This window comes from Ranitomeya imitator, chromosome 3, assembly GCF_032444005.1.
Source record: "Ranitomeya imitator isolate aRanImi1 chromosome 3, aRanImi1.pri, whole genome shotgun sequence".
In the NCBI taxonomy this organism is placed as follows: Eukaryota; Metazoa; Chordata; class Amphibia; order Anura; family Dendrobatidae; genus Ranitomeya; species Ranitomeya imitator.
This window is the reverse complement of record NC_091284.1, coordinates 90,128,986-90,153,048: the sequence shown is the minus strand read 5'-3', so window position 1 is coordinate 90,153,048 and position 24,063 is coordinate 90,128,986. Positions and strand designations below refer to the sequence as shown.

At 46.2% G+C, this 24,063-nt stretch overlaps 1 protein-coding gene across 1 annotated transcript in view; it reads left to right on the top strand.

Annotated features, from left to right (window-relative positions):
* Positions 1-24,063, top strand: part of PIGL (phosphatidylinositol glycan anchor biosynthesis class L) — a 207,325-nt gene that overhangs the window by 156,137 nt on the left and 27,125 nt on the right. Inside the window, exon 3 of the mRNA XM_069761105.1 lies at positions 2,872-2,962. Within this exon, the coding sequence (XP_069617206.1) occupies positions 2,872-2,962 (91 nt within the window). The remainder of the gene's footprint in view (positions 1-2,871; positions 2,963-24,063) is intronic.

Below are 24,063 nucleotides of genomic sequence, written 5' to 3'. Positions count from 1 at the left end.
GAGCTGACTAGCCTGAAGATAGAAATACAAGCCTGACTTACCTCAGAGAAATACCCCAAAGGAATAGGCAGCCCCCCACATATAATGACTGTTAGCAAGATGAAAAGACAAACGTAGGAATGAAATAGATTCAGCAAAGTGAGGCCCGATATTCTAGACAGAGCGAGGATAGCAAAGAGAACTATGCAGTCTACAAAAAACCCTAAAACGAAAACCACGCAAAGGGGCAAAAGACCCACCGTGCCGAACTAACAGCACGGCGGTGCACCCCTCTGCTTCTCAGAGCTTCCAGCAAAAGACAATAGCAAGCTGGACAGAAAAAAAACAGAAAACAAACTAGAAGCACTTATCTAGCAGAGCAGCAGGCCCAAGGAAAGATGCAGTAGCTCAGATCCAACACTGGAACATTGACAAGGAGCAAGGAAGACAGACTCAGGTGGAGCTAAATAGCAAGGCAGCCAACGAGCTCACCAAAACACCTGAGGGAGGAAGCCCAGAGACTGCAATACCACTTGTGACCACAGAAGTGAACTCAGCCACAGAATTCACAACATTAGGCTCCTCAAAAACCTCCCGATAATCAGACAAAAATACCGGAACCTCAGAAGGAGTAGATGAAGCGATAGAAATCGGAGATGCATCATCATGAACCCCCTGACATCCCCAGCTTAACACAGACATTGTTTTCCAGTCCAGGACTGGGTTATGAGTTTGTAACCATGGCAGACCAAGCACTAAGACATCATGTAAATTATACAGTACCAGGAAGCGAATCACCTCCTGATGAACGGGAGTCATACGCATGGTCACTTGTGTCCAGTACTGAGGTTTATTCATAGCCAAAGGTGTAGAGTCAATTCCTTTCAAAGGAAAAGGAACTTCCAGAGGCTCCAGACTAAACACACAGCGATTGGCAAATGACCAATCCATAAGACTCAGGGCAGCGCCTGAATCTACATAGGCATCGACGGAAATGGATGATAATGAACAAATCAGCGTCACAGACAGAATGAGCTTAGACTGTAAAGTACCAATGGCAACAGACTTATCAACCTTTTTTGTGCGTTTAGAGCATGCTGATATAACATGAGCTGAATCACCACAATAAAAACACAATCCATTTTTCCGCCTATAATTTTGCCGTTCACTTCTGGACTGAATTCTATCACATTGCATTATCTCAGGTGCCTGTTCAGAAGACACCGCCAAATGGTGCACAGGTTTGCGCTCCCTTAAACGCCGGTCAATCTGAATAGCCATAGTCATGGACTCATTCAGACCTGTAGGCGCCTGGAACCCCACCATAACATCTTTAATGGCCTCAGAAAGGCCATCTCTGAATTTTGCAGCCAGAGCGCACTCATTCCACTGAGTAAGCACCGACCACTTCCGAAATTTCTGACAATATATTTCTGCTTCATCTTGCCCCTGAGAGAGAGCCAATAAAGCTTTTTCAGCCTGAATCTCTAGGTTAGGTTCCTCATAGAGCAAACCCAATGCCAGAAAAAACGCATCCACATTGAGCAACGCAGGATCCCCTGGTGCCAATGCAAATGCCCAATTCTGAGGGTCACCCCGCAGGAAAGATATAACAATCTTGACCTGCTGAGCAGGGTCTCCAGAGGAGCGAGATTTCAAGGAAAGAAACAACTTGCAATTGTTCCTAAAATTCAGAAAACTAGATCTATCTCCAGAAAAAAACTCTGGGACAGGAATTCTAGGTTCAGACATAGGCGTATGTACAACAAAATCTTGTATATTTTGAACCTTAGCAGCAAGATTATTCAGGCTGGAAGCCAAACTCTGGATGTCCATGATAAACAGCTGAGGTCAGTTCCATTCAAGGATTAAGAGGAGGAAAGAAGCAGTCAAGCTGCAATTAAGGCTAGGCAGCAAACACTGAGGAGGAAAAAAAAAAAAAAAACTTCCTCAGACTACTTTTCCTCCTACTTCAGCCAAAACGATGACCAATTTTTTCTGGCCGGCTATACTGTCATGATCCCAATGGCAGGGGATCACAAAAGGACAAGCACAAAAACAAAACAAGCTCTAGGGTGATGGAACCTGAGCTGACCGCGATCCTGAACCTAAACACACAACTAGCAGTAGCCGGGGAACGTGCCTACGATGATTCCTAGACGTCTCGCGCCAGCCGAAGGATTAACTTCCCCTATAAGAAGAAACACTGACCTCACTTGCCTCCAGAGAAACACCCCACAGAAATAGCAGCCCCCCACATGTAATAACGGTGAAATGAGAGGAAAGCACATACGTAGTTATGAAAATAGATTCAGCAAAAATGAGGCCCGCTAAAGCTAGATAGCAGAGGATTCAAAAGTGAACTGCGCGGTCAGCGAAAAACCCTTCAAAAAACCATCCTGAAATTACTTGAACTCATGTGCCAACTCATGGAACATGAGGAGTAATTTCAGCCCACTAGAGCAACCAGCAGCAAAGAATCACATCTCTGCAAGCTGGACTAAGACCAAAATTAAGCAAAACGTGGAACAGGAAAAACAAAACTTAGCTTGTCCTGAAGATAGCAGATGCAGGGAGCAGAGGTAAAAAGACACGCTGATTACATTGATAGCCGGCGAGGAAATTACAAAAAAGCCAGGTTAAATAGGAAACTCCCATAACCTGATGGAACAGGTGGACACCAGAGACCGCAGAGAACACAAGTCACCCAGTACCATCAGTAACCACCAGAGGGAGCCCAAAAACAGAATTCACAACACCGTTGGGACTCAAACATATTTTCCGAGCACGGGGAAGACACAGCACCCGAGCATGGGTGACACAGCACCCGAGCATGGGTAACACCTTATCGGAGCACAGTCGCTCATCACTATTTTATTTATGCTTTTCCAGGGACCTGCCGGACAGTCCCTCAGTGAAGTGGGATGAACGTCTTCTCTCTTCTCTTATATTAAATCACATTCAAGAGAAGAACATTGATCTGGTGAGTAAAGGTGCTATATATATATATATTATTATTATTATTATTATTTATTGTTATAGCGCCATTTGTTCCATGGCGCTTTACATGTGAGGAGGGGTATACATAATGAAAACAAGTACAATAATCTTAAACAATACAAGTCATAACTGGTACAGGAGGAATGAGGACCCTGCCCGCGAAGGCTCACAATCTACAAGTATATATATATATATATATATATATACTAGCTATTGAACCCGTTCTACGCCCGGGAGGCGGGCATTTATATTGGTATATGGTCTCCATCCTGGTATGTGCTGCTCCATCCTGCGCCCCCATCCTGTCATGTGCTGCTCCCATCCTGCACCCCCATTCTGACATGTGCTGCTCCATCCTGCACCCCCATCCTGTCATGTGCTGCTCCCATCCTTCGCCCCCATTCTGACATGTGCTGCTCCCATCCTGCGCCCCCATCCTGTCATGTGCTGCTCCCATCCTGCGCCGCCATTCTGACATGTGCTGCTCCATCCTGCACCCCCATCCTGTCATGTGCTGCTCCCATCCTGCGCCCCCATTCTGACATGTGCTGCACCCATCCTGCGTCCCCATCCTGTCATGTGCTGCTCCCATCCTGCGCCCCCATTCTGACATGTGCTGCTCCCATCCTGCGCCCCCATTCTGACATGTGCTGCTCCCATCCTGCGCCCCCATTCTGACATGTGCTGCTCTCATCCTGCGCCCCCGTTCTGTCATGTGCTGCTCCCATCCTGCGCCACCGTTCTTTAATTTGCTGCTCCCATCCATATGCCCCATACGCTGCTCCATAAAGGTTGATGGCCCCCATAAGATGCTCCATAGTATATGCCCCCGTACACTGCTCCATAAAGGTTTATGGCCCCCATAAGATGATCCATAGTATATGCTCCGTACACTTCTCCATAAAGGTTTATGGCCCCCCATAAGATGCTCCATAGTATATGCCCCCGTACACTGTTCCATAAAGGTTTATGGTCCCCATAAGATGCTCCATGGTATATGCCCCCGTACACTGCTCCATAAAGGTTTATGGCCCCCATAAGATGCTCCATAGTATATGCCCCCGTACACTGCTCCATTATGGTTTATGGCCCCCATAAGATGCTCCATAGTATATGCCCCCGTACACTGCTTCAATATGGTTTATGACCCCATAAGATGCTCCATAGTATATACCCCCGTACACTGCTCCATTATGGTTTATGGCCCCCATAAGATGCTCCATGGTATATGCCCCCGTACACTGCTCCATTATGGTTTATGGCCCCCATAAGATGCTCCATAGTATATGCCCCCGTACACTGCTCCATTATGGTTTATGACCCCATAAGATGCTCCATTATGGTTTATGGCCCCATAAGATGCTCCATTATGGTTTATGGCCCCATAAGATGCTCCATTATATATGCCCCGTATGCTGCTGCAATATATAAAAAAAAAAAATACCATACTCACCTATGGTCGCTGGGCGCTGAGTGCTGGGGGGCCTGAGCAGGCGAGGACACCGGCGCGCTGTGGGGGTCAGGTGCCGGTATCGCCGCCAGCTCAGGCCCCCCAGCACTTACTATATTCACCTGGCCCCGTTCCACCGCTGCGCGCCGCCATCTTCCCGGTCCTCTGGCTGTGACTGTTCAGTCAGAGGGCGGCGCCGGCGCGCATTAAGCGCGTCATCGCGCCCTCTGAACTGAAGGTCACAGGCCGAGGACCGGGAAGATGGCGGTGCGCAGCGGTGGAACGGGGCCAGGTGAATATAGCTTATACTTATCCTCCTGGCGCGTCCCTGCTTCTCTGTTGGAGATCGCGTGTGCGTTCAGTGCTTACGCATACTGCGATCTCCTGGGAGCATCACTCTGTGAGGCCCAGACTGCGCCGCCGCTTGCGCAGTCTATAAAGGCTTCGGACAGAGTGACGCTCCCAGCGTTATATTATATATATATATTAAAAAAAACTTACCGTATATACTCGAGTATAAGCCGAGATTTTCAGCCCAAATTTTTGGGCTGAAAGTGCCCCCCTCGGCTTATACTCGAGTCACGGTAGCGGTGGGGTCGGCGGGTGAGGGGGTGAGGGCGCTGAGGCATACTTACCTAGTCCCAGCGATCCTCGCGCTGTCCCTGCCGTCCCACGGGCTTCGGCGCTGCAGCTTCTTCCTCACTTCAGCGGTCACGTGGGACCGCTCATTACAGAAATGAATAAGCGGCTCCACCTCCCATAGGGGCGGAGCCGCTTATTCATTTCTCTAATCAGCGGTGCCGGTGACCGCTGATAGAGAAAGAAGCTGCGGCACCGAAGACCAGGCAGAGGGACAGCGCGAGGATCGCCAGGACTAGGTGAGTATGTTATATTCACCTGTCCACGTTCCAGCCGCCGGGCGTCGCTCCATCTTCCCGGCGCCTCCATCTTCCCGGCGTCTGCGCTCTGACTGTTCAGGTCAAAGGGCGCGATGACGCATACAGTGTGCGCGGCGCCCTCTGCCTGATCAGTCAGAGCAGAGACGCCGGGAAGATGAAGGCGCCGGAACGAGACGCCGGGAGCTGCAATCAAGGGAGGTGAGTATGTGTTTTTTTTTTTTTATTGCAGCAGTAGCAGCGGCAGCACAGATTAATGTGGAGCATCTATGGGGCACAGTGAACGGTGCAGAGCACCGTATAAGGCACAGCTAGGGGGCACAATGAACGGTGCAGAGCACCGTATAAGGCACAGCTAGGGGGCACAATGAACGGTGCAGAGCACCGTATATGGAGCACATCTATGGGGCACAATGAACGGTGCAGGGCACCGTATATGGAGCACATCTATGGGGCACAATGAACGGTGCAGAGCACCGTATATGGAGCACATCTATGGGGCACAATGAACGGTGCAGGGCACCGTATATGGAGCACATCTATGGGGCACAGTGAACGGTGCAGGGCACCGTATATGGAGCACATCTATGGGGCACAATGAACGGTGCAGAGCACCGTATATGGAGCACATCTATGGGGCACAATGAACGGTGCAGAGCACCGTATATGGAGCACATCTATGGGGCACAGTGAACGGTGCAGGGCACCGTATATGGAGCACATCTATGGGGCACAGTGAACGGTGCAGGGCACCGTATATGGAGCACATCTATGGGGCACAGTGAACGGTGCAGAGCACCGTATATGGAGCACATCTATGGGGCACAGTGAACGGTGCAGAGCACCGTATATGGAGCACATCTATGGGGCACAGTGAACGGTGCAGAGCACCGTATATGGAGCACATCTATGGGGCACAGTGAACGGTGCAGAGCACCGTATATGGAGCACATCTATGGGGCACAGTGAACGGTGCAGAGCACCGTATATGGAGCACATCTATGGGGCACAGTGAACGGTGCAGAGCACCGTATATGGAGCACATCTATGGGGCACAGTGAACGGTGCAGAGCACCGTATATGGAGCACATCTATGGGGCACAGTGAACGGTGCAGAGCACCGTATATGGAGCACATCTATGGGGCACAGTGAACGGTGCAGAGCACCGTATATGGAGCACATCTATGGGGCACAGTGAACGGTGCAGAGCACCGTATATGGAGCACATCTATGGGGCACAGTGAACGGTGCAGAGCACCGTATATGGAGCACATCTATGGGGCACAGTGAACGGTGCAGAGCACCGTATATGGAGCACATCTATGGGGCACAGTGAACGGTGCAGAGCACCGTATATGGCACATCTATGGGGCACAGTGAACGGTGCAGAGCACCGTATATGGCACATCTATGGGGCACAGTGAACGGTGCAGAGCACCGTATATGGCACATCTATGGGGCACAGTGAACGGTGCAGAGCACCGTATATGGCACATCTATGGGGCACAGTGAACGGTGCAGAGCACCGTATATGGCACATCTATGGGGCACAGTGAACGGTGCAGAGCACCGTATATGGAGCACATCTATGGGGCACAGTGAACGGTGCAGAGCACCGTATATGGCACAGCTATGGGGCACAGTGAACGGTGCAGAGCACCGTATATGGCACATCTATGGGGCACAGTGAACGGTGCAGAGCACCGTATATGGAGCACATCTATGGGGCACAGTGAACGGTGCAGAGCACCGTATATGGCACATCTATGGGGCACAGTGAACGGTGCAGAGCACCGTATATGGAGCACATCTATGGGGCACAGTGAACGGTGCAGAGCACCGTATATGGCACAGCTATGGGGCACAGTGAACGGTGCAGAGCACCGTATATGGCACATCTATGGGGCACAGTGAACGGTGCAGAGCACCGTATATGGAGCACATCTATGGGGCACAGTGAACGGTGCAGAGCACCGTATATGGCACAGCTATGGGGCACAGTGAACGGTGCAGAGCACCGTATATGGCACATCTATGGGGCACAGTGAACGGTGCAGAGCACCGTATATGGAGCACATCTATGGGGCACAGTGAACGGTGCAGAGCACCGTATATGGCACAGCTATGGGGCACAGTGAACGGTGCAGAGCACCGTATATGGCACATCTATGGGGCACAGTGAACGGTGCAGAGCACCGTATATGGCACATCTATGGGGCACAGTGAACGGTGCAGAGCACCGTATATGGAGCACATCTATGGGGCACAGTGAACGGTGCAGAGCACCGTATATGGCACAGCTATGGGGCACAGTGAACGGTGCAGAGCACCGTATATGGCACATCTATGGGGCACAATGAACGGTGCAGAGCACCGTATATGGCACACCTATGGGGCACAGTGAACGGTGCAGAGCACCGTATATGGCACACCTATGGGGCACAGTGAACGGTGCAGAGCATCGTATATGGCACACCTATGGGGCACAGTGAACGGTGCAGAGCATCGTATATGGCACACCTATGGGGCACAGTGAACGGTGCAGAGCACCGTATATGGCACAGCTAGGGGGCACAGTGAACGGTGCAGAGCACCGTATATGGCACAGCTATGGGGCACAGTGAACGGTGCAGAGCACTATATGGGGCACAGCTATGGGGAAATATGAACGGTGTAGAGCACTATATGGCACAGCTATGGGGAAATAATTATCTATTTTTATTTTTTAAATTCACCGGTAAATGCTGCATTTCCACCCTAGGCTTATACTCGAGTCAATAAGTTTTCCCAGTTTTTTGTGGCAAAATTAGGGGGGTCGGCTTATACTCGGGTCGGCTTATACTCGAGTATATACGGTACCTTTATTTTGGTATTTTTACAAATATATAGACAATAAATGGAGCAGGGGCCCAGCATGCTCCATTCTGGGGGTTCCCAGTAGTCAGACTCATAGTGATATGTAAGTTATCCCCCTTTATATAGATAGGGATTGACTTACAATTGTGAGGGTATCCTTTTAAAGGGATTATTGGGAATCTAAAATAATAGTTTGTTGTCTCCATTATTCACAGTACAGTACAGTATTTTCTTTGTTAAAACCTTGTCTTTAAGTGGTGACCACAGGGGTTCTGTAGCTGCAGCTGGCAGACATCCAGCATTAAAGGGGTTGCCTGCTTTGGACAATCTCTCTAAAATAGAAAGATCCCCCCCCTATTGATGATCACAGAGAGGCCTGCCCCATACTATAACTTAGGGCCCTACAGTGCCCCCCCCCCCCCCCCAGTGTAGATGAAGCATTATACAGTATTTTCTATACAGTTTTTGTAAGTTAAAGGGGTATTCCCATCTCCAAGATGCTATCCCAATATGTAGTAAGTGTAATAATAATAATCGCAAATACCTCCAATTAAAAATGTAGTATAGTTTTTCTGATTCGCTATGTCTCTTTCCTCATGTGCAGGCATTGCAGGACCTTAGGTGTCTGTGGTTATGACCACTGATTTAGTGACAGCTAGTTGCTAGTGGTTGTAATCATGAAAATTTTTTGATGATACTATGGATTTAATTAGGCTAAAAAACGTATTGCTGTTACAGGTGTCACATCATAAACACCCAAAATATAATATAAATCTAGCATTGAAAAAAGATCTCACCCAAATCAGTCCTTAGAAGTAGTCAGACCGAGCAGCCCCGACGCGCGTTTCGCTTGGGCTTTCTCAAGGGGCTGTGCACAGCTGTGACAGCAATACGTTTTTTAGCCTAATTAATCCATAGTATCATCAAAAAATATTTTTAGTACTATGATAGTGCTGCTATATGGATACATCTATAGTATAATATTGCATTATGGAGATTATTATGGTCGTTGTATTCCCGGTCCATATACAATTGTAGTAGTGTCAGATATTTGTTTGTCTTCTTCACTGCAATTACTGTTGTCCACTTTATCAATTTTTATAATACATTTTTTTTAAACTGATTATTTAAAAACAAGTAATGCAATATTGATATATTTTATATGGGTGTTTTTGTACCTCTTGTATTTCTTTGTATATAGCTGTATTTTGGAGTATACCTGTTTTAATAGAGGTTATTTTACTGATTTAATTTATTTTACTTTTTTCTGGGTTCTTTTATTTACATTTCTAACTGGAAGTAATTGCTGCTGATATTACACCTACTACATATAGGGCTAGGATCTTGGAGATGGAATACCCCTTTAAGTCCAGTCATGCCATAATTTTAGACAAGTTTAATAAGATATTTTGGAAGCTCACAATTTTTAACCCTTTAAGTTGGGTCCCATGCATCAGTGTATCGCTACTGTATTGTATCGGAGGAAAACAGAGTATGTAATGCCAAATCACCTTCATTCTAGCCATAAGCGGGCACTTTTGTGGCATGATAACAAGGAGATGATACTGTATAACTATTGTCTGACTTTTCAGAGATGGAGATCCACTGCCTATTACAGAGCTGATGAGATTGTACCAAATCTTATCCCCCGGCTGCATGCATTCGGTAATTCTGCGGCCTTTGTCTGCATGCATTCGCTAAGGCTACCTTCACACATCAGGTTTTTTGTTTCAGGCTAAATCTGGCTCTTTGGAGAAAAACCGCAACCGGTAAAAATAAAAACCGGAACCGGTTTTTCCCCCATTGACTTGTATTAGCGCCGGATGGCCCAACGTTTCTTCTGGTTTTTTTTCCGGATCCAGTGAACATTCGATTCCGGCGTCTGGAAAAAACATCTACTGTAACGTTTTTTGTCTCCGTCGAAAAAGCCTGAGGAGCCAGATCCGGAGCTTCCGGCTGTTTGCTACAATGAAAGCCTATGGGAGCCGGAATGTGCCGGATCCGGAAAAAGGCGGATCCGGCGGCCTGATCTGGTTTTTTAAACTGAGCATGCTCCAAATTTTTTTTTTACCCAATAATCTAGGTAGGCTAGCCGGATCCGTCAAAAAAACGAATCCGTCGCATCAGTTTTTCAAAATCTGCGCCAGATCCAGTTTTTCCAACATTCATGGGATTGTGCCGGAAACAAAAAACCTGATGTGTGCAAGTAGCCTAATTCTGCAGCCTTCGTCTGCGTGCATTCGGTAATTCTGCAGCCTTCGTCTGCATACATTCGGTAATTCTGCAGCCTTCGTCTGCGTGCATTCGGTAATTCTGCAGCCTTCGTCTGCGTGCATTCGGTAATTCTGCAGCCTTCGTCTGCATGCATTCGGTAATTCTGCGGCCTTCCATCTGCATGCATTCAGTAATTCTGCAGCCTTCGTCTGCGTGCATTCGGTAATTCTGCAGCCTTCGTCTGCATGCATTCGGTAATTCTGCGGCCTTCCATCTGCATGCATTCGGTAATTCTGCAGCCTTTGTCTGCATGCATTCGGCAATTCTGCGGCCTTCCATCTGCATGCATTCGGTAATTCTGCAGCCTTCGTCTGCGTGCATTCGGTAATTCTGCAGCCTTCGTCTGCGTGCATTCGGTAATTCTGCAGCCTTCGTCTGCGTGCATTCGGTAATTCTGCAGCCTTCGTCTGCGTGCATTCGGTAATTCTGCAGCCTTCGTCTGCGTGCATTCGGTAATTCTGCTGCCTTCGTCTGCATGCATTCGGTAATTCTGCAGCCTTCGTCTGCGTGCATTCGGTAATTCTGCAGCCTTCGTCTGCGTGCATTCGGTAATTCTGCAGCCTTCGTCTGCGTGCATTCGGTAATTCTGCAGCCTTCGTCTGCGTGCATTCGGTAATTCTGCAGCCTTCGTCTGCGTGCATTCGGTAATTCTGCAGCCTTCGTCTGCGTGCATTCGGTAATTCTGCAGCCTTCGTCTGCATGCATTCGGTAATTCTGCAGCCTTCACCTGCGTGTGGCAGCAGACTCTGAGATCCAGTGATTGTCTTACTGCTGTCTCTAACATCATGTCCTCCCTCTATCTGAAACTGAACCTGTCAAAAACTGAACTCCTCGTGTTTTCTCCCTCTATTAACCTACCTTTGCCTGACATTGCTATCTCCGTGTGCGGTTCCACCATTACTCCCAAGCAACATAGTTTACATAGTAATGCCCGCTGCCTTGGAGTCATACTTGATTCCAAGCTTTCATTCACCCCCCACATCCGATCACTGGCTCGCTCTTATCTGCATCTCAAAAACATTTCTAGAATTCGCCCTTTTCTTACTTTCGACTCTGCAAAAACTCTTAGGCTGGGTTCCCATTGCGTTATGGGACCGCGTTAAACGGACAGCGTTGCACGGCGAAATTAACGCCGTGCAACGCGTCCGTTAACGCGCCCATTCACGCTAATGGGAACGCGCTACACTAGCGCGTGCCATGATCGGCACGCGCTAGCGACGCGCCGGAGATTCCTGGCGCGCCGCGGACGCTGCTTGCAGCGTCCGAGGCACGCCCGCGGTCCGTTCCCCGCTCTCGCAGATCGGGGATCTGCGAGAGCGGGGACGTTACCGCGACCCCGACCGCAGCCCCATATAAAACATTGCGTTAGCGCAATCCGCTAGCGCTAGCGCTAAACGGATTGCACTAACGCAATGTGACCCTAGCCTTAGGCTATGTGCACACGTTGCAGATTATTTGCGGTTTTTTAGCGTTTTTGCGCTATAAAAACGCTAAAAAACCGCAAATAATCTGCATACGTTAAGCATCCTATCATTTTTAATGAAATCCGCAATTTCTGTGCTCATGATGTGCGTTTTTCCGCATGAAAAACGCATTGCAGAAAAATAATGAACCTGCTCATTAATTTTGCTTTTTTTTCGCGGTTTTCCCACTGTCTAATGCATTGGGAAGTGTCTGGGAAAAACCGCACAAAAAACGCGAAAAAAAAACGCATGCGGATTTCATGCGGAAATCTGGCAGAAATGTCCGGATTTCCACAGGAATTTTCTGCATGAATTCCTGAACGTGTGCACATAGCCTTACTGTTTCACTTATTCATTCTCGTCTGGACTATTGTAACTCTTTACTAATCGGCCTCCCTCTTACCAAACTCTCTCCGCTCCAGTCTGTGCTGAATGCTGCAGCCAAGATCATATTCCTCACCAACCGTTACACCGATGCCTCTACCTTCTGCCAGTCATTACACTGGTTACCCATCCACTCCAGAATCCAGTACAAAACTACTACCCTCATCCACAAAGCACTCCATGGCTCAGCACCACCCTACATATCTTACCTAATCTCAGTCTACCACCCTACCCGTGCCCTCCGCTCCGCTAATGACCTCAGGTTAGCATCCTCAATAATCAGAACCTCCCATTCCCGTCGCCAAGACTTCTCACGTGCTGCGCCGATTCTTTGCAATGCACTACCCAGGTTAATATGATTAATCCCCAATCCCCACAGTTTTAAGCGTGTCCTAAAAACGCATTTGTTCAGACTGGCCTACGACCTCAACGTATTAACCCCTTAAGCCCCGAGGGTGGTTTGCACGTTAATGACCGGGCCAATTTTTACAATTCTGACCACTGTCCCTTTATGAGGTTATAACTCTGGAACGCTTCAACGGATCTTGGCGATTCTGACATTGTTTTCTCGTGACATATTGTACTTCATTTTAGTGGTAACATTTATTCGATATAACTTGCGTTTATTTGTGAAAAAAACGGAAATTTGGCGAAAATTTCGCAATTTTCCAACTTTAAATTTTTATGCCCTTAAATCACAGAGATATGTCACGCAAAATACTTAATAAGTAACATTTCCCACATGTCTACTTTACATCAGCACAATTTTGGAACCAAAATTTTTTTTTGTTAGGGAGTTATAAGGGTTAAAAGTTGACCAGCAATTTCTCATTTTTACAACACCATTTTTTTTTAGGGACCACATCTCATTTGATGTCATTTTGAGGGGTCTATATGATAGAAAATACCCAAGTGTGACACCATTCTAAAAACTGCACCTCTCAAGGTTCTCAAAACCACATTCAAGAAGTTTATTAACCCTTCAGGGGTTTCACAGGAATTTTTGGAATGTTTAAATAAAAATGAATATTTAACTTTTTTTCACACAAAATTTATTTCAGCTCCAATTTGTTTTATTTTACCAAGGGTAACAGGATAAAATGGATGCCAAACATTGTTGTACAATCTGTACTTTATTTTCCCAAGGATAACAAGAGAACTTGGACCCAAAAAGTTGTTGTCCAATTTGTCTCGAATACGATGATACCCCATATGTGGGGGTAAACCACTGTTTGGGCGCATGGCAGAGCTCGGAAGGAAAGGAGCGCCATTTGACTTTTCAATGCAAAATTGACAGGAATTGAGATGGGACGCCATGTTGCGTTTGGAGAGCCCCTCATGTGCCTAAACATTGAAACCCCCCACAAGTGACACCATTTTGGAAAGTTGACACCCTAAGGAACTTATCTAGATGTGTGGTGACCACTTTGACCCACCAATTGCTTCACAGAAGTTTATAATGCAGAGCCGTAAAAATAAAAAATCATATTTTTTCACAAAAATGATCTTTTCGCCCCCAATTTTTTATTTTCCCAAGAGTAAGAGAAGAAATTGGACCTCAAAAATTGTTGGCCAATTTGTCCTGAGTACGCTGATACCCCATATATGGGTGTAAACCATTGTTTGGGCGTATGGCAGAGCTCGGAAGGGAAGGAGCGCCATTTTACTTTTCAATGCAAAATTGACTGGAATTGCGATGGGATGCCATGTTGCGTTTGGAGAGCCCCTGATGTGCCTAAACATTGAAATCCCCACAAGTGACACCATTTTGGAAAGTAGACCCCTTAAGGAACTTATCTAGAGGTGTGGTGAGCACTTTGACCCAACAAGTGCTTCACAGAAGTTTATAATGCAGAGCCGTAAAAATAAAAAATCATATTTTTTCACAAAAATAATCTTTTCGCCACTAATTTTTTATTTTCCCAAGGGTAAGAGAAGAAATTAGACCACAAAAGTTGTTGTGCAATTTGTCCTGAGTGCGACGATACCCCATATGTGGGGGTAAACCACTGTTTGGGCGCATGGCAGAGCTCGGAAGGAAAGGAGCGCCATTTGACTTTTCAATGCAAAATTGACTGGAATTGAGATGGGACGCCATGTTGTGTTTGGAGAGCCCCTGATGTGCCTAAACATTGGAACCCCTCACAAGTGACACCATTTTGAAAAGTAGACCCCTTAAGGAACTTATCTAGATGTGTGGTGAGCACTTTGACCCAACAAGTGCTTCACAGAAGTTTATAATGCAGAGCCGTAAAAATAAAAAATCTTATTTTTTCACAAAAATGATCTTTTCGCCCCCAATTTTTTATTTTCCCAAGGGTAAGAGAAGAAATTAGACCACAAAAGTTGTTGTGCAATTTGTCCTGAGTGCGACGATACCCCATATGTGGGGGTAAACCACTTTTTGGGAGCATAGCAGAGCTCGGAAGGGAAGGAGCGCCATTTGACTTTTCAATGCAAAATTGACTGGAATTAAGATGGGACGCCATGTTGGTTTGGAGAGCCCCTGATGTGCCTAAACATTAAAACCCCCCACAAGTGACACCATTTTGGAAACTAGACCCCCTAAGGAACTTATCTATATGTGTTTTGAGAGCTTTGAACCCCCAAGTGTTTCACTACAGTTTATAACGCAGAGCCGTTAAAATAATTTTTTTTTTTTTCGCAAAAATTATTTTTTAGCCCCCAGTTTTGTATTTTCACAAGGGTAACAGAATAAATTGGACCCCAAAAGTTGTTGTCCAATTTATCCTGAGTACGCTGATACCCCATATGTGGGGGGGAACCACTGTTTGGGCACATGGCAGAGCTCGGAAGGGAAGGAGCGCCATTTCGAATGCAGACTTAGATGGATTGGTCTGCAGGAGTCACGTTGCATTTGCAGAGCCCCTGATGTACCCAAACAGTACAAACCCCCCACAAGTGACCCCATATTAGAAACTAGACCTCCCAAGGAACTTATCTAGATGTGTTGTGAGAACTTTGAACCCCTAAGTGTTTCACTACAGTTTATAACGCAGAGCCGTGAAAATTAAAATTCTTTTTTTTCTTCACAAAAATGATTTTTTTGCCCCCAGCTTTGTATTTTTACAAGGGTAACAGAATAAATTGGACCCCAAAAGTTGTTGTCCAATTTGTCCTGAGTACGCTGATACCCCATATGTGGGGGGGAACCACTGTTTGGGTGCATGGCAGAGCTCGGAAGGGAAGGAGCGCCATTTGGAATGCAGACTTAGATGGATTGGTCTGCAGGCGTCACGTTGCATTTGCAGAGCCCCTGATGTACCCAAACAGTAGAAACCACCCACAAGTGACCTCATATTGGAAACTAGACCTCCCACGGAACTTATCTAGATGTGTTGTGAAAACTTTGAACCCCCAAGTGTTTCACTACAGTTTACAACGCAGAGCCGTGAAAATAAAAAATCCTTTTTTTTCCCACAAAAATGATTTTTAGCCCCCCCAAATTTTTATTTTCCCAAGGATAACAAGAGAACTTGGACCCAAAAAGTTGTTGTCCAATTTGTCTCGAGTACGATGATACCCCATATGTTGGGGTAAACCCCTGTTTGGGCGCACGGGAGAGCTCGGAAGTGAAGGAGCACTGTTTTACTTTTTCAATGCAGAATTGGCTGGAATTGAGATCGGACGCCATGTCGCGTTTGGAGAGCCCCTGATGTGCCTAAACAGTGGAAACCCCCCAATTATAAATGAAACCCTAATCCAAACGCACCCCTAACCCTAATCCCAACTGTAACCCTAACCACACACCTAACCCTGACACACCCCTAATTCTAATCCCAACCGTAAATGTAATCCAAACCCTAACCCTAGCCCTAACCCTAGCCCTAACCCTAATGGGAAAATGGAAATAAATACATTTTTTTTAATTTTATTATTTTTCCCTAAGGCTAGGTTCACATTGCGTTAGGGAAATCCGTTTAGCACTAGCGGATTGCGCTAACGCAATGTCTTTTTAGGTGTCGTGTTTAGTGGTCGCGTTAACGTCCCCGCTCTGGAAGATCGGGGATCGGACCTCGGGCGCGCCGCGGACGCTGCAAGCAGCGTCTGAGGCGCGCCACAAAAGAATGGCACCTTGCTAGCGCGAGCCGAAAATGGCACGCTCTAGCGATGCGCTACACCCGAAAATCACATTGCTGTCAATGGTTGTGCTAACGGACCCGTTGCACGGCGTTAATTGTGACATTTTCGCCGTGCAACGCTGTCCGTTAGCGTTAACCCATTAACGCAATGTGAACCTAGCCTAACTAAGGGGGTGATGAAGAGGGGTTTGATTTACTTTTATAGCGTTTTTTATATCGGATTTTTATGATTGGCAGCCGTCGTCACACACTAAAAGACGCTTTTTATAGCAAAAAAGTTTTTGCGTCTCCACATTTTGAGACCTATAATTTTTCCATATTTTGGTCCACAGAGTCATGTGAGGTCTTGTTTTTTGCGGGACGAGTTGACGTTTTTATCGGTTACATTTTCGGGCACGTGACAGTTTTTGATCGCTTTTTATTCCGATTCTTTGTGAGGCAGAATGACCAAAAACCAGCTATTCATGAATTTCTTTTGGGGGAGGCGTTTATACCGTTCCACGTTTGGTAAAATTGATGAAGCAGTTTTATTCTTCGGGTCAGTACGATTACAGCGATACCTCATTTATATCATTTTTTTTATGTTTTGGCGCTTTTATACGATAAAAGCTATTTTATAGAAAAAATAATTATTTTGGCATCGCTTTATTCTGAGGACTATAACTTTTTTATTTTTTTGGTTATGATGCTATATGGCGGCTCGTTTTTTGCGGGACAAGATGACGTTTTCAGAGGTACCATGGTTATTTATATCCGTCTTTTTGATCGCGCGTTATTCCACTTTTTGTTCAGCGTTATGATAATAAAGCGTTGTTTTTTGGCTCGTTTTTTTTTTTTTTTTCTTACGGTGTTCACTGAAGGGGTTAACTAGTGGGCCAGTTTTATAGGTCGGGTCGTTACGGACACGGCGATACTAAATATGTGTACTTCTATTGTTTTTTTGTTTTTTTTTTAGGTAAAGAAATGTGTTTATGGGAATAATATTTTTTTTTTTCTGCTTTATTTAGGAATTTTTTTTATTTATTTTTTTTTTACAAGTGTGGAAATTTTTTTTTTTACTTTTTCACTTTGTCCCAGGGGGGGACATCACAGATCACCGATCTGATAGTGTGCACAGCACTCTGTTAGATCGGTGATCTGACATACAGCCTGGCAGGATTAGAGCTGCAGCTGCAGCCTGATCCTGACCCGGAAGTGCTCCCTGCAGGACCCGGATGCAGCCCGGCGGCCATTTTGGATCCGGGGACTGCAGGGAGAAGACGCTCAGTACACGGTGACTACATCACCGTGTACCGATCGTCTCAGGGAAGCCCGCAGGGAGCCCCCTCCCTGCGCGATGCTTCCCTGCACCGCCGGCACACCGCGATCATCTTTGATCGCGGTGTGCCGGGGGTTAATGTGCCGGGAGCGGTCCGTGACCGCTCCTGGCACATAGTGCCGGATGTCAGCTGCGATAGGCAGCTGACACCCGGCCGCGATCGGCCGCGCTCCCCCCGTGAGCGCGGCCGATCGCATATGACGTACTATCCCGTCACTGGGAATTAAGTCCCAAGTCACCTGGACGGGATAGTACGTCATATGGGATTAAGGGGTTAACCTAACTATCCCTGTGTGGCCCATTCAAAAAACTTGCCATAATCAGGTTCCTCGTATCATGTTCTCATTCACTTTATGCAGTTAATAGCCCTCAGTGTCTGTACTGCTACATTCTTAGGCAGTTAACTGGTTCATGCAGCTTTACATGAACACCTGAGCCTTACACTATGGCCGGTCCGACTAACTAAAGCAATTGTTACCATCCACCTCTCGTGTCTCCCTTTTCCTCATAGTCTGTAAGCTTGCGAGCAGGGCCCTCATTCCTCCTGGTATCTGTTTTGAACTGTGTTTATTGTTATGCTGTAATGTCTATTGTCTGTACAAGTCCCCTCTATAAAGTAAAGCGCTGCGGAATATGTTGGCGCTATGTAAATAAAATTATTATTATTATGATCCTGTCCTCAGATTAAGAAGCCAGTTATACTGTAGTGATTTATACAGGACACTAATATGTGACTCTGGATTCTGATTTTTCAGTATTTAGGTTTTCTCTGGAGAAACATTTCCAATCGTTAACAGGATAAGCTTGTTGGCCATGTTGTCTATTTTGCCTTGTCTCACCCCCAGTATACGTTATGCTACTGTCACATTCACAGACAGTGTACAGACAGGTGTGATTACTACTGTGGTAGTAGCCAGTTTCTAGAATACCTGTTGCTACATAGGGGATTGAATAATCAAGAAAGATAATGGCTAATGGGTATCCTGAGTGTTTCTTGAAAGCAGTGTGACCTCTAGATATTTATCTCCTCCCTCCCCCCCCCCCCCCTCCTCAATCCAAGGAGGAAAAAACGAAATACCGTAGTCCTTTCCCGATTTGTGTAGCTCATGAGCCCTCTAGTGGTGGAAGGAAGGTTGGCCAGAGATAGAGACCTGATTATTCAGTTGATATTCTAAAAGGGGTCCTCCAGTGAAAGGAGGGGCCCAGGATAACTTATAGATCAATGGGGGGTCGACTGCTGGAACCTGTATAGATAGATTAGAAAAAAGGGGAACTTTTATCCCTGCCATAATGGAGCGGAGGTGCACATGCTCGACCCACGCTCCATTCCTATGGGACTGTAGAGTTTTTCTGGCTGCCCAAAACCGAATGAATGAAATAGCAGTGGAGCATGTGCACGGCTGCTCTATTTCAAAGGGGATAAAAGTGCCCAGTTTTTCCGATCAGTTTGCTTTCCACTGGTCGGACCCCACAAAATCAGTTAGTTTCCACCTATACCGTGGATGGGTGATCGTTTGTCTTCACTAGACAACCCCATTAATGTCGTAATATAATAACAATTATCAGGGCCGGTTTTAGACAAAGTGGGACCCTGGGAAAAAGTTTAAAGTGGTGCCCCAAATGTTTACATATCGCACCATCACACAGAAACATTTCTGTTGTATTTACAAGTGCTAAGTTCAGGCTGCTAAACGAGCGTCATCGACAGTATTGAAGTTGTTTGACGCTTGTCTCCCGGCGTCTTTAGGGTATATCCACACGTTCAAAAATTGGCAGCGCTTTGGATGCAGCACATGTCCGCTGCCGACTATTGAACGCGGGTGATTACTCATGTGTTCATTGAATCACCGCACCCAATACAGTGTTCGGGTGAAACTTATCTTAGAGACAAATTAAAGATAAATTGACATGCTGCGGTCTGGAAAGACGCACCACATGTCCATCTCCGTGGGTGCACGCATAGTGGGCATGGGATTTCTTGACTGTATGCACCTATCCTTACTCAACTGAGGAAGAATGATTGGTACAGATATGTTATGATCAGGTGGTTTAGGAACAACATGAGACAAGCTCTGAAGGAGGTGGTATCTGTACTGACCGCAAACCCTGAACCTAGCAACGCAACTAAAAATAGCCATGGGGGGTACCTGACGCTCCCTAGACCCCTCGGCACAGCCTAAGATCTAACTTCCAATAAAGATGGAAACAGGAAACCTATCTTGCCTCAGAGAAAATCCCCAAAGGAAAGACAGCCCCCCACAAATATTGACGGTGAGAGGAGGGGAAAATAACATACGCAGAAATGAAATCAGATTTTAGCATAGGAGGCCAGTCTAGCTTGATAGATAGGACAGGAAAGGATACTGTGCGGTCAGTATAAAAACTACAAAACAATCCACACAGAGTTTACAAAATCTCTACACCTGACTAAAGGTGTGGAGGGTAAATCTGCTTCCCAGAGCTTCCAGCTAACAGAAATAATCCATAATGACAAGCTGGACAAATATAAAATGCACAGAACAATAAGTCCACAACATGTGGACTAAAATAAGCAAAGCCAGAACTTATCTTTGCAGAACTGGTCAGGAAACCAGGAGAATCCAAGCAGAGATGTGAATCCAGCCAGGAAACATTGACAAGTGGCACAGGCTGAAGAAAGAGCCAGACTTAAATAGCGGAGCAGAAGAGACGATAAGTGGAGTCAGCTGATGACAGCTAACTCCAAGGAGCAGCCATACCACTAGAAACCACAAGAGGGAGCCCAAGAGCAGAACTCACAAAAGTGCCACTTACAACCACCGGAGGGAGCCCAAGAGCGGAATTCACAACACAGATAGTCATTGATACAGTATGATGCATGGTCTTTGGTAGATTTTACTGCAATGCAGCCCCCTCAGAGTATAATGCAGCCCCAAACACAGTATAGTGCAGGCCCCACTCCAAAAACACACAGTGTAGTGCAGCCCCCTTCACACACAGTGTAATGCAGGCCCTCCACACGCACAGCATAATTCAGCCCCCCCCAGAGAATAATGCAGGCCCCACCTCCACACGGTATAATTCAGCCCCTCCACAAACACAGAATAATTCAGCCTCCCACACACACAGTATAATGCAGCCTCCCAGAGTATAATGCAGCCATACACACAGTATAATGCATCCCCTCCACAAACACACACACAGTATAGTGCAGCCCTCCACACACAGTATAGTGCAGTCCCCCACACATACTATAGTGTAGCCCTCGCACACAGTATAATGCATCACCCTAAGAGTATAATGCAGCCACACACGCAGTATAATGCAGCCCCACACACAGTATAATGCATCCCCCTCAGAGTATAATGCAGCCCCCAGAGTATAAAGCAGCCTTATACACAGTATAATACAGGCCTCCACAAATACACACACAGTATAGTGCAACCCCCCCCCCACAGTATAGTGCAGTCCCCCCAAACACTATCATGCAGCAGACACACGCACTATAAGACAGACACACACACACAAACATACACACACTATAATTCAGACACACACACACAATACTTACCTCTCCTCCTGGTTCCCCAGCTACTCTGACTTCTGCAGAGTCTCAGGGTCTCATCAGCTCCACTGCTGAAACATGCTGAGGCAGAGGAGAGTGATGGGAGAGGGAGCGTCACATGACACTCTCTCCTCCATCACTGCTTTCAAGTTTATCAGCATCTATGATTCCGATAAGTTGAAAGCACGATGCGGGGAGTGGGCGGCGCCGCAAAATCCTCTTACTCAGGGGCCCCATAGCGCTAACTGGCTGGCGGCCCCTGGAGGAGCAGGGGCCCTAGGCAGCTGCCTGGTCTGCCTGCTCCTAATGCCAGCCCTGACAATTATTCACTCCCGTTATTTACGTACCATATAGGTTGTAGTTATTTCTGGCAAAAAAAAAAAATTGCAAATAGAACAAAATTAAGACCAAGTTTCCAGGTCCTACTAGGGAATCCATACTAAATAGTAATAACTAGAACTTATCTTTTTAGTTTTCATCTTTTTTTGTAATTATAGTAAGAATTGGAAAGTTATATTAATGTAGCGGGACCGCCCCTGGGTGAGTATAATATAACCTGTTTTTCTCATCTTTCAGGATACATCGGGGGGCTTATCTACAGAATTACAGAATGCTGTAGATAAGACCCTGATGCTGGTGGGCTTACCTCACCCTCGATTTGGGGGGTGACAGGTTCCCTTTAATATAAAAAATAAATAATATACTATTGGCACATATGGAACTACAAGTATAGATATATTAACTTATTGAGTTGTGGAAGAATCAAATAGTATGTGTATGGATACATGAATAGCGTTATCCCTAGGGTGTACTGACCTTGAAATAATGATTTCTTGACATGCTAGTTCAGTAGTCCATTAAGTTATGGGTTCTTCCTCGTTGTTGAGTTCATAAAGTTCATGAAAAACTCTCAGCATCTGCTGCTGTCTGTGAATTCCTCATATGCACTATTAGTTTTGTTACAAAAGGATGTCCAGAATCAGAGAATACAGCGCCACGCCTGTGCTCAGGTTGAGTATAATGCAGCCCCCTCATAGAGAATACTGCAGCCCCCTCAGACTATAATGCAGCCCCCCACAGTATAATGCAGCCCCCCACAGTATAATGCAGCCCCACACACAGTATAATGCAGACCCCACTCCCACAAACACACACAGTATAGTGCAGCCCCCTTCACACATAGTGTAATGCAGGCCCCCCACATGCACAGCATAATTCAGCCCCCCCAGAGTATAATGCAGGCCCCACCCCCACACAGTATAATGCAGCCCCCCACATGCACAGCATAATTCAGCCCCCCCAGAGTATAATGCAGGCCCCACCCCCACACAGTATAATGCAGCCTCCCAGAGTATAATGCAGCCATACACACAGTATAATGCATCCCCTCCACAAACACACAGTATAGTGCAGCCCCCCACACATGCTATAGTGTAGCCCTCGCACTCAGTATAATGCATCGCCCTAAGAGTATAATGCAGCCACACATACACAGTATAAAGCAGCCCCCTCAGAGTGTAATGCAGCCCCCCAGAGTATAAAGCAGCCTTACACACAGTATATTTCAGCCCCCCACAAATACACACACAGTATAGTGCAGTCCCCCCACACACACTATCATGCAGCAGACACACATGCACTATAATACATACAGACACGCACTATAATACAGACACACACACAAACATACACACAGTATAATGCAGACACACACAATACTTCTCCTCCTAGTTCCTCAGCTGCTCTGACTTCTGCAGAGTCTCAGGGTCTCATCAGCTCTACTGCTGAAACATGCTGAGTCAAAGGCAGAGGGGAGTGATGGGATTGGGATCGTCACATGACACTCTCTCCTCCGTCACTGCTTTCAAGTTTATCAGCATCTATGATTCCGATAAGTTGAATGCACGATGCGGGGATTGGGCGGCGCCGCGCAATCCTCTTACTCAGGAGCCCCATAGCGCTAACTGGCTGGGGGCCCCTGGAGGAGCGGGGGCCCTAGGCGGCTGCCTGGTCTCCTGCCCCTAACGCCAGCCCTGACAATTATTCACTCCCGTTATTTACGTACCATATAGGTTGTAGTTATTTCTGGCAAAAAAAAAAAATTGCAAATAGAACAAAATGAAGACCAATTATAAAAATGTGAAGAATTTCCTACTTCTAAAAGTTTCCAGGCCCTACTAGGGAATGCATACTAAATAGTAATGACTAGAACTTATCTTTTAGGTTTTCATATTTTTTGAAATTATAGTAAGAATTGGAAAGTAATATTAATATAAAAAATAAATAAAATATTATTGGCACATATGGAACTACAAAGTATAGACATATTAACATACTGATTTGTGGAAGAATCGAATAGTATGTGTATGGATACATGAATAGCGTTATCCCTAGGGTGTACTGACCTTGAAATAATGTTTTCTTGACATGCTAGTTCAGTAGTCCATTAAGTTATGGGTTCTTCCTCCTTGTTGAGTTCATAAAGTTCATGAAAAACTCTCAGCATCTGCTGCTGTCTGTGAATTCCTCAGACCCACTATTAGTTTTATTACAAAAGGATGTCCAGAATCCGAATACAGTGCCACGCCTGTCCTCAGGTTGTGTGTGGTATTGCTGCTCTATCCTATTCATTTCAATAGAGCTGAACTGCTTTACTAGACACAACCCAGGGAATGGTGTGACACTGGTTGTGGATGAAAGCATTTTGCCCTTGTAATGCCGGACATATTGTGGGCATATTAGTCTGTGAAATTACAGAACCCATTTACTTCCCTGTAGTGATTCCCTTTTGTAGA